This window comes from Maniola jurtina, chromosome 17 (assembly GCF_905333055.1).
Source record: "Maniola jurtina chromosome 17, ilManJurt1.1, whole genome shotgun sequence".
Lineage (NCBI taxonomy): Eukaryota > Metazoa > Arthropoda > Insecta > Lepidoptera > Nymphalidae > Maniola > Maniola jurtina.
In genome coordinates this window covers 8,511,989-8,524,607 of record NC_060045.1, presented here as the reverse complement: position 1 = coordinate 8,524,607, position 12,619 = coordinate 8,511,989, and the positions used below count along the sequence as shown (strand labels likewise).

The 12,619-nt window shown below is 36.1% G+C and overlaps 1 protein-coding gene across 1 annotated transcript in view; it reads right to left on the bottom strand.

Annotated features, from left to right (window-relative positions):
- LOC123873692 (protein spaetzle 3) overlaps positions 1–12,619 on the bottom strand; it is a 54,161-nt gene that overhangs the window by 31,736 nt on the left and 9,806 nt on the right. The window contains exon 2 of the mRNA XM_045918673.1: positions 2,788–3,728. Within this exon, the coding sequence (XP_045774629.1) occupies positions 2,788–3,550 (763 nt within the window). The 5' untranslated portion in view covers positions 3,551–3,728. The remainder of the gene's footprint in view (positions 1–2,787; positions 3,729–12,619) is intronic.

Here is a 12,619-nt window from a genome sequence, read left to right as displayed (position 1 = left end):
AAGGAATGACGTTGTGCTACTGCACTTGCACCTTGCTACTACCACTAATACACTAGCATCTTGTGTAATATCTAACAATGGTCGCCTATTGGTATAAACGACGAATATGACGATTCCCATAACAGGTTCTTAAGATACAGTCATCCTAGAGCAAGCAATTGGTTTTGCAAAATGTTGCTTTAGAATTATTATTATGCGGTGGTTGATACCCATTTCTTAGAAAGTCTAGTAGGCACACAATTTATTCCCATGCATTGTTTTCATAGAATTCCAATATAGACTAAGTAGGTACCTTTTAAAATTCTACACGTGGACAATAAAACTTTAACATCGACAAGTAATATCGATAAATTTCCTATTCATATCGTGTGCAATAAACCCTGTCTTATCGTATTATCATAGCTATTGTCCTCATAATAGACAACTCTTAGATTTTATATCATTATGAGTGATATTTTTTTTTATTCAATATAGGTAAGCGCTTGACCACAATCACACCTGATGGAAAGTGATGATGTGGTCTAAGATGGGACGCGTTTACCTAGAAGGTGCCTATTCACTCTTGTTTTAAAGATACCCGGATTGTAATTAGTAGGAAACACTGATCGCGGAAGAGTATTCCAAACCTTAGCCATGCGTATTAGGAATGAAGACGCGAACCGTTTCGTGCGTGTAGATGGAATGTCGACGACACATAAATACAATTATTGTTTATTGTTGTAGTAAGTAACGGCTGTACCTATGTCTCTTTTTTACTCATTCGGAGCTTTCAGTCAGAAGTTCGTTGGTATTCAATCCGGTGTCTGACAACTAGTCAAATCAGTATCTTTTTATCAAACGTCAAAACACGCGCTATATACGCGAGCTTCTATTCTATGAAATACTGGCATGTGACGTTACAATAATTTGACGTGCTTTTAAGTTTAATCGATAGTTTAAAATTGTTAGTACGCTTAAAACTAACAAAAGACGTTCGGTTTTACGTATTTGGAAGACCCTCTATTTGATAATCACTGAGAAACAATTTATTTTTGACATAGGTAAATGGCAAATGCCGTATTAGAGGTGTGTCGTATAATTCACCAGAGCGCGGTGTTGATCGATATTGCGTTTATGCAAATAAGCAACTCGAGGTATCCCCTGCATTTTTTTTTTTAATTTAATCCGATATTGATGAGTGATGACTATAAATATCAACAAGCAAGAAATGCGAAAGGATCTCAGAACCCCTCGCGTTATTTTTCCAAGAAACCTTTACAATTATGTGATTAAAGGAAAGGAGTCCCAACGCTCAGGAAAGCGGAACACAACGCACTGAGAGATTACTTACTATAAAATCGTAGGTACGCACAACCAACACAACACAATAACAACAATTACATATCCAGACGAGATTATGCCATAGCTTTATACTTTCCACATGTAAGTACCGTAAGAGTAACCGTTCAAAGTAAATTGATGATAATAACGTTCGAAAGTGAAACCAAGGTCGAAACTGGTGTTTTTGTACGCTTGACTTAAAAGTAAAGACGCTTACACGCAATCCCAACACATAAACACGTATGTTAATAGTCGTTTGTGCGGTTCATGAAAACTTGCTTCTGGTTAAGCAACATCTAAGTAAAAGTGTGTGTTATAGACTGATCGGAAAATGTGCTTATATCCACGAATTCATCCGCGTGGACTACTCAAATATTAAATCCCTATTTCACCCCCTTAGAGGTTGAATTTTCAAAAATTATTTCTTAGCGGACGTCTACGTCATAATAGCTACCTGCATGCCTTTAACAGGGCTCTCTCCGTCACTTACTCCATACAATCGTAGTTCCAATTTCATTTTAATATTAAACAACCAAAGTCCATGTTTTACAGAGATATTCTAGAAACTAATATCTGTGCCTGTGGTTTTCCAGATTTCTGTTAGAATATTCGGTTTCAAAGTTATGCGGTCTTTAAAATTCACCCCCCTGAGATCCCAGAGACCCCTCTGAAACCCGATCCGTCCTGTAGGTTGAGTTGTGGGTTGATAGATAAGTCAATCAATCAGTCAGTCAGTCGGGTTTGATACATGTGTATAGACGCTGAGGCTGACCTTCAGCAACACCAATAGAAAAATATCTATCACTGACTCCATGTCGCAGATGTCTATAGCGTAGATAACATTACATTACTTGTTGCAAAAAACTGGCAGTCATGCAATCATTTGCAGTTGTTATAATTTTTTGTCTATACAAGGTAAATTGATTAATTGGTGATATGAAAGACATAGTTATAGAATAATTAGCAAGCCGCGGTCGCATTTTCTAGGGCATTGTCAGCATTCATGTTCATGTACCAACGTCCACGGTAGACTATCCATTGTCTAGCTGGCATTGGTCAGCCGGCACTAAAGCAATCGAAGGCTAAAGTAATAGAAGTTAAGATAAAAGCGTAAGCGATCAATTTTAGCGCCTACTGTGACCCTCGTTTTAACATTAAAGTACATGAAATGATCAATCATTGGACTTTAATGGATACATACGACTGGTGTTTGCTGTTATTATTGATCGTAACCGCGTAATAAAATTGGTTGTTCGCTCCCATTTCATATCTTAAGCTGGCCTCGAAGGCTATCGACTGATAGTGGAAGTAATTGGACCGATCGTGCCTTTTCAATGTCTCGTAGGCTGGTATTAAAACTATTTAGCGGATAACAATCTAATTGTAACGTTCCAGTCAATACTACTTATATTTTGTAACTGCATACAACTAATTTTAATGGATAAACATTTAAAATATTATATTCACCTGATCCAGGAACATCTTCGTAATAATCATCATCGTAGTCTAGAATTGCATGTAGTTGTGTCTTGCCGCCTGAGCTTCCTGTTTCAACTTTGGTAAAGCCACGAGGACGATCAGGGGGTGTATTACTACCACTACTACTAGTCTTAGTTCCAGCCTCATTTTGCTTTCGCGTCACACTTTGCAACGGCGATGTCGTAGGACGATTTAAATGGCTTTGATCTGCACCAAACCTTCGACTAGATGGCGGACCGGGCGTGGTTGCTGGTCCATAAGGATTATCCGCGTACCCTGGGTTGTAAGGTGGTCGAGTTTTATCATTTCTCCTCTGTTCATAATCATAGTCCCCAGTCGGATCGTGAACATATTGCCCCGTATTACCGTATTGTGTGTTAATTTCTTGAACCCTCTGATTCTCTGGTTGTAAATCAAGTCTTGTATGCTGTTGATAAACTTGGGGATTTAGTGGACTATTAAAGGGATTTTGAGGGAAGTTATCCTGTCTTGGGTAGTGGGTGAATTGATTAGGTGGGGGTAAATACGCAGTGCCAGCACGTTTTCTAACTTTTGATCTTTTGGGTTGTTGTATATCAGGGGGTGGTAGGAAGGGCTCGTTGCCAGCGTAGTTCGGGGCATATTCCGCCTGATGTTCTTCAGGGGAGTAGAGGAGATCATCTAGATTGACACGTAATGGAGTAGGTGGCGTGGCTGTGAGCGCGGGCGTCGCGCCGGCAATCCCTGCCACCGTGAAGTTCGTCAGAGCCATAGTTCAGTGTTTACTTGACATGCTTTAAATGTCAACTTAAATGTTGATGCACTGTTGCACTTTCATTTTTATTTAATACAGTCAGGTTCGCGAGCGTCTTCTCATGTTTGCAACGGAGAGCACACTGCACTGCCACTTTATTTCACTGCTTCCTATCTGACACGAGCACCACGTTTACCTGTAACAACATAATATTTTCTTATGTAAATTTTGGCTATTTTATAATGATAAGTTCTAAAATAAACCTTTGCAAAGGTAAATAATGATTTTGATGACTTTGAACACACGGTTTATTAAACTTTGTTCATTGTGTGATATAGACGTAATGTGCTCCAAAAATAATTATACTTCTGAAGCTGTGTGAACCAATTTGTAAGCCAGCAAACAAAGGTTTATGGCTGGATTTCCCTAGTTTCGTGATATCCTTGCCACATGCCTTAACAAATGGCATTCATATTTTAAAGGCACAAGTCGTGATCGGAGAACGTCTATTGCAGATGCTTTTGGCACCGAATTAGGAAAACCCAATCTTCCGACGACATACAATTCACCCGCATCCTTGTGCAAACAATGGATGCTAAATTTTTTATCTGTGCGATAACTTTCAATGAGCTCGATTAATCCGCTAATTAATTTGTCGACCTTTTCGTAATATCAACTTTGTTCAATTTCGTTACAGATTCTTTATTATTATATCTTAAGATGTTAAGATATACCTAACAGTGTTGTAGCGTTACGTGATTTGAGAGAAGCCTATAGGACTTCTCAAACTACCATACCTCTTCCAAGTTAGCCCGCTTCCATCTTAGACTGCAACATCACTTAACACCAAGTGAGATCGCAGTCAAAGGGCAATTATTTTGTAATTAGTCTATGAAATTCATCTCATTTTGGTCACGCCTTCTAATATTATCGGATATGTCGGATATGTCTTAATTACTTAATTTAATAATTTTTATGCGAGAATATACCAACTAATCCTGACTAGAACAATATTTATACACCCACACATACCTAAACACCCTATTTGGCATATAATATAATTTTAGGCAAGATTCGTGTCGTCCTTGCACGTCTGCAGCTATCGCTGAAGAGCATCAGGCTCACGACGGAGCATGTCAAAGCATAAGTATAAATTACCTACTCAAAAGAGATTGGCAAGCTTGGGATACATAAATTTTCGGTTAAGATCAACAAAAGTTAAAATGCAGCAAGATTATATTTCGTCGCTGCGCATGCAAATCCGCTATGTATTTTTTTAAAATTTTCATTTTTGATGTCATTTTGTTTGGTTTTAAAAGGTGTGGTAGAAACCCGTTCTGCTAGTTCAGGAGATAATCTTTTTAGTTATGTGATTTTGATCAGTTATATGTATTTTCAAAAAATTTAAGTTTAAAAGGGTCACTTGAAAACTTGGGATTTTCCACATTACACAAACGAAGTCTCGGACATCAGCAAGTATTCGTTCAGAATAAATCCACCCACTCCACTATTGTCGTACCCACTCCTGACACAAGCTTTACGCTTAATTGGAGGGGAAAGGGGAGTTATTGGTCTCATGATTAGCATGGCTAATAATAATCGTTAAAATTAAAAAAAAAAATACTATTGTCTGATACGTTTTATAACAAAATGTAAATATCTATGCCAAACGAAAATCACAGATTTACATTCCGTCGAAAGAAAATATTATACTGTGTCAAATAGGAGTACCTACGTAGATTGTAGAGGCCTATGTGATGTAGTAATTAATAGAGAGAACAATGGGGTTCAGTAATTAGTACCTATATGTGGTAAGTATGGAGTGCTCTGAATACCTGTCTATATTATTTTTTGCTAAGCTAAATCTGTGGCTAAATAAACAGCATAAAATATCAATCATCTTTAGCATCAATAGCTTAAAGCTCGCTAATTTAATTTATTATTTACAGCTTGAAAAAAATTAATTTAGGACATTTAAATAATCTCGTGTGATAAGCATTAGCTTATTACACGAGATTATTTAAATGTCCTAAATTAATTTTTTTCAAGCTGTAAATTGGTAAAGTTCTGGAGAAGAAATGTTATATCAATTAGGCCTGGACCATAGTTTACGTGAGCACTGTAACAAAATTGAAGTAAGACTACAAAACGCGCTATTCTGAAGCTTACTACAAGTCATCATTATCAACTGATAGACGCCCACTGTTGAACATAGGTTTCATGAAGGTGCTTTCACACAACATGGTCTTGCGCCGCCTGAATCCAGCGGCTCCCTGCGACTCGTTTGATGTCCTTCACTATGTCTTTGTTGGGGGCACAGACCACCTGACGTTGGGGGTCTTTGAACGCTTTTTTCTTGCACGCTACGCTTCGGACCCCAACGTCCATCAGTTTTTCAAACTATGTGTCTTGCTTATTGCCACATCGGCTTAGCAAGCCGTTGAGCTATTTCGGTTACTCTGGTTCTCCTACGGATCACCCTATTTCTGATTTGACCACGTAGATAGACTCCAAGCCATCTCTCCATCGCCCTCTGAGTGTCTCCGAGCATTCGAGGCCCATAGTTAGCGACCATGTTTCGAATGCATATGTCATCACTCTCAACACGCCCTGCACACACTGCAAGTAGGTACAAGTATTACTACGCACTTACATGCCGTGATCTATCTGAAGGTTGTCAGCTGATGTAATTGTATTTACTTTCTGCTAAGACATTATGTCGCGTTGTAAATACGAGTATAATAATATAATTACGTACATATTAGCAATCCGCACTTGGCCAGCATAGCAGCACAGACTCTCGCCAAAGCCCTTTTAACCCCCGGCCCAAAAAAAAAAGTGTTATAAGTTTGACGTGTGTATCTGTGTATCTGTCTGTGGCATCGTAGCTCCTAAACTAATGAACCGATTTTAATTTAGTTTTTTTTTTTGTTTGAAAGGTGGCTTGATCGAGAGTGTTCTTAGCTATAATCCAAGAAAATCAATTCAGCTGTTTGAAAGTTATCAGCTCTTTTCTAGTTACTGTAGCCATCACTTGTCGGGGGTGTTATAAATTTTCAATTTACACTTGTTGAGAATGATGAAAATAATATGAACTATTGGTAGAACCTACCCAACTATGCAAATAAATTCCACGTGTAATATAAGCAAAATAAGTAGTTGAACCAAACAGGCATAAGTAATTGAAGATTTACATAATAACTAGTTAATTCAAAAAACTTTTGTTAGATACACGTTTTTGCACGTATTTCCCCAAACTCCGTGTTTAATTGTTATTCACATTTTTAACATTAAACTATAATAGAACTGTTTATATAGCGTCTAGTATGTTTTAAGTAATTGTGATTTAGCAGTTGACTATGTTTTTTATTTTGGTTTTGTTTTGTTTGTTATTGGTAGGACATCATAAACAACTGAACTAATTCCATTATTTTTCAGCATAATTCTCGTATATTATGGTTAAGATACCAGTAGCAAACGTTTGTGGCTCGGTGTTTTTTCTAACATTCAAACATTCGACTCGCAAGTAAGTTAGAGTAAGTCCATTTCTGATTTTTTCGGCGATCAAGATCGCTGTTAGACTTGAATACCTGTTAGAATATTATCACACTAATATTATAAAGGCGAAAGTTTGTATGTGTGTGTGTGTGTGTGTGTGTTTGTGTGTGTATGTTTGTTACTCCTTCACGCAAAAACTACTGGACGGATTTGGCTGAAATTCGGAATTTATCCCGGAAAACCAAAGAGTTCCCACGGGATTTCGAAAACCTAAATCCACGCGGACGAAGTCACAGGCGTCAGCTAGTAGTGTCATATTAATCTAGTCAGTGACGATCGCAATCCTTATGATTGAATGACACTCTCACTATTAGCTAACAGCTTGCATTTTAGCCTAAAATGTAGCTGTTGCAGCAAACTGCAGCAAGAATATTTTTAATTAAAAAAGTTATTATAAGATTAATAATTATATAGATGATAAAAACGCATGGAAAATGTAGCCCTGCACAAGCTATTCAACGAGCTAGGCTTAAAATTATGTACCTACTTGTGTACCCGTAATATTAGAAATTTGGTTTACTATTGTTACTATTGTTATTTGTTACATTTTGATATTATTATTTAGATCCTACATATTTGTTAGACGTATTTTTTCAGTGTATTGTACTGATCTTGACTTTCGTAAGTGCTTTTATAAGTCTGAAACGAAGAATAAATAAATACAAATACAAATATCACAAAAATTATTGAGATTGTAGCATTGTGACAATGATAACTTTCGCGCTTAGGGGCAGGATGTACGTGATCGCTCTAATAATAACCGCTTGCAATCTCCACAGTTTTTGCGCTCAGTAATTATTGTTTGTTCCTGATCAAAGCAAAAAGCTACTGGAAGAAGTCAATGACCAAATTAATTATAAGATACAATAGCGATCAGTCTGTCAATTCTATTTAGTAATATTTTTTTAATCAAGTACATACTTACCTACTTGTAATATAATATAATTACTGATAGACTGATATTTAATGAATTCTCTATTATTATCCATTACCTTTCATACATGGTTTGTGCCAATGGAATTCTTACGTAACGGGAAAAAGAGGCGTGATAAGTATACGACTCTTTCTCTAGATTAGACCTTCAGTAAAAGTAGCTCTATACAAATGATAGTATTTTAATGTTTCTAATCAAAGGGCGGTGATAATATTATTATGTCGTTGTAAAAAAAAATGAAACAAAGTCCAATGCCTTTGATAGGTATTTGCGTTGAAAAAAAACTGCTATTAAAACAAACAATAATACATTTAAAAAAATTTTTTGGTAGCAACCAAGTACCAAGTATTTGGTATGATTAACGACCTTGTCACCACATCTCGAGCAGTAGTAAGGCTTTGGCCACATTTATTTTATTCTGGTGCACCTACTCTATGTCCATCACGAAGGCCCAATGCTATACGTCTACCTACATAGAAGTAAGGACATATGTATGTTAACATTCGTCTCTTTCATGTTTCATATAATCGGACCTTGTCGTGTAGCTACTCACCCGTTCCTCGCATGCTTAACAGGGCTCTCTCCGTCACTCGTTTCCACTCGTTTCATACAATCGTAGTTCCAATTTCATTTGAATATTAAGCAAGCAAAGTCCATGAAATTTTGCAGACATATTCTAGAAACTAATATCTGTATCTGTGGTGTTTTAGATTTTTCTAAAAATATGCAGTTTTAAAATTACAGGGGCTCCAAGATTTGTATGAAAATTTTAAGACCGCGTAACTTTGAAACCGAATATTTTAACAGAAATCTGGGAAACCACGGACACAGATATTAGTTTCTAGAATATGTCTGCAAAATTTCATGGACTTAGGTTGCTTAATATTCAAATGAAATTGGAACTACGATTGTATGAAACGAGTGGAAACGAGTGACGGAGAGAGCCCTCTTAAATGCTATAATGACGTATGTGTGTCAGGCGCTAGTGATGTGGACATTTTTCACGACAAATTAAACAAATTTAAAAAGAGAATAGTTTTAATTAGTGATCATTGATAGTGGATATTTTTGTGTTTTTTTTTAGTTTAACTTTCCATTGTTTTAAAAATATACAGGGTGGTCAAAAAGTCGTGGATCAAACGCAATAGGGAGATAGAGGAGGACATTTCCAGCAAAAAATATTTCTACAGCATGGCCTTATTTAAATTGCCCTAAGAGTTATGAATATTTTTGAGATTTTTAACAAAATACCAGATTCTCTTACAATTAGACTAATTTAAAAAAAATGAGATAAAAAATAATAAAACAAACGATGCTGTGTCATTACTAGATAATGTATCAGCACTACAAACCTTCTATTGAGGCTCTGGGTGCCAAATTACAAGAGCAATTAATTTTTTTCCAAAACTTTTAAAGCGTTACCAAAAATTTAATGTCACTTTAAAAGCGCACTGTGAAAAAAAAATGTACTACGGAAAAGTGACCCTGCATCAGAAAAACTTGCTGATTTAATGCCAATTTAAATGAGGTATAACACATTACTCTTTGTTTCGTAATTCTGGTATTATAATTGTTTTTTCATATCAAGGTGCAAATTTCAGTAGATTAGTTTAATTCAAAATAATTTTGAAGATTATCATGCTGCTAGTTAAACTGCTAGTTTTTTGTACGTTGGAATGCTAGAAACATCACTGTGCTTGTCACACTTAAAATTTGTGAAAAGAATAGAAACTCTTCACTACCACCTCGTGCCAGAACCACCCAGAACTACCCAGAACGCCCGTCTTGCAAGTAGTTCATCTTTTCTAGGAAACAAAAGGATAAAGAAACTATGCCTCTCGTTCACACTAATCATCATTTCTATTTGCATTGTTGAAATAAGGAAGGATGTGAAAGAGAGGCATAGTTTTTTTATCCTTTTGTTTCCTAGAAAAGAGGGCGTTCTGGGTAGTTCTGGCACGTGGTGGTAGTGAACAGTTTCTGTTCTTTTCACAAATTTTAAGTGTGACAAGCACAGTGATGTTTCTAGCATTCCAACGTACAAAAAACTAGCAGTTTAACTAGCAGCATGATAATCTTCAAAATTATTTTGAATTAAACTAATCTACTGAAATTTGCACCTTGATATGAAAAAACAATTATAATACCAGAATTACGAAACAAAGAGTAATGTGTTATACCTCATTTAAATTGGCATTAAATCAGCAAGTTTTTCTGATGCAGGGTCACTTTTCCGTAGTACATTTTTTTTTCACAGTGCGCTTTTAAAGTGACATTAAATTTTTGGTAACGCTTTAAAAGTTTTGGAAAAAAATTAATTGCTCTTGTAATTTGGCACCCAGAGCCTCAATAGAAGGTTTGTAGTGCTGATACATTATCTAGTAATGACACAGCATCGTTTGTTTTATTATTTTTTATCTCATTTTTTTTTAAATTAGTCTAATTGTAAGAGAATCTGGTATTTTGTTAAAAATCTCAAAAATATTCATAACTCTTAGGGCAATTTAAATAAGGCCATGCTGTAGAAATATTTTTTGCTGGAAATGTCCTCCTCTATCTCCCTATTGCGTTTGATCCACGACTTTTTGACCACCCTGTATACATATATTAAGAATTTGTACTTTAGGTTAGTGTTAGATTAGTTTTATTATAAAGTACCTATACACCTGTAATTGACAACCATACTGATGTTATTTTTGTAAATTTTTTTGTCTTATTTGTATGGAAAAAAAAAAAAAACATTGTACATACCACACATTTTATGCCCTAACTAGGAATCATGATTCCTTTGCAACAACAAAATGATATTTGTGTGGACCAAGCTTGTACTTGTAAAGGCACCAACTAACCTTAATATTATCGTAAAATAACGTTCGCAAGAAACTTTTCACGCTACGGCTTTTGCTAAAAATGCAACGCGAAGCTCGCTGCGAACGTCCGGAGCTCGCGGTAAGCAGCTACCATCGCTGTAACTACTGATTAAACATATTATGCTCGCATTGTAACATGTTTAGTGTTTACATTACATTCGAATAACACAGGTCAGTCGCTAGCTTTACATTGGAACTTATTGGAATGTAGCAATGACCGTGAATGCGAATGCCGCGATTTTTTATTGCAATTAAAAAAAAACGCAAACTTATATAGCAATAATTTTACGATAATAAAATGTAGGCCCGGTTGGTATTCCTATGTCAAATATTTTTATTGCGATCGCAACCGACGAGTTTTCACCCACGCACGTTTTTCCGGAATTTTATGGCTTAACAGGACTCTCTCCATCACTTACTCCATACAATCGTAGTTCCCATTTCATTTGAATATTAAGCAACCAAAGTCCATGAAATTTTGCAGACATAGTCTAGAAACTAATATCTGTGTCTGTGGTGTTTTAGATTTTTCTAATAATATGTAGTTTTAAAATTACAGGGGCTCAAAGATTTGTATTTTTCTTTAAAAAAAGGCCCAACTTTGTGCTCGTTTTTCTAGACAATGGAGCAATTTAATGAAATTTGGAAAAACCACAGACCTAGAAAATTTAATGAATATTATGTAGTAAAAAAATTATCGTTATATATTTTATATTGTTATAATTGTGTGGGAACTACGAAAACCAGAAATTACACCCAGAAATCTTGAAAATTTCGTGCTGTCTCGATTTGTGCAAGCGGGGTGGTGAAGTGCGGGGGACGACACGTGAAACTGACAGAAACTGACAGTCTAAACACACGGGCCACATTTAGACTGCACCCAACTCCAAACTTGTCGATAGGTCTAACTAAATACACTGGTACATTTCAACTTGCGTTAGACGTATGCGTTACCTACTCAGACGTTGCCTGTAGATAAAAATATGTCTCATGTTTGCTGGCAATAGCGCATGCATCAAACCCTGCAAGTTGCAACTCTCTTGCAACCTATTCCTCACGCAATACGCACAGCTTTAATATTATAATTTTTGACAATGTATACTATATGTAATGCCATATCACAGGTCACTCTCTGATTTATTGCTAACAATTTACTTCCAAATGCAAAGAAATCTAAGTGTGTTGAATTCACACTGCCCAATACCAGGACCTTAAATGACATAATTTCATTGATAAATAATCATATGTTGAAAATAAAGGAGAACCCCGTGTTTCTCGGTATAATGTTAGATGCAAAGCTTCTATGGAACACCCACATATCAACACTTGATGGTAAACTCAGCTCTGCTGCTTACACTGTTAGAAAAATTCGACAGGTACTGACGTGGAAACTGCAAAAATTGTATATTTTGCCTATTTTCACTGTATTATGTCTTACGGACTCTTGCTATGAGATAAAGCGGTAGATATTGAAAAAAAAATGTATTACAGAAAAGGACAGGACGTGCAATTTATAATTTAAAACCGCGCGCTGCCATACAATAAAAATATAAGGAAATAAGTACCTTATCTATTATCTTATAGTAGCTTTTAAATATATTTACAACTAGCTAATGCCCACAGCTTCGCTCGCGTGGATTTAGGTTTTTAAAAATCCCGATCCTTTCATTTCCCAGAACAAAAGTTGCCTCTCCGTAATAGCCCGTCCCCGGGATGCAACTTGTT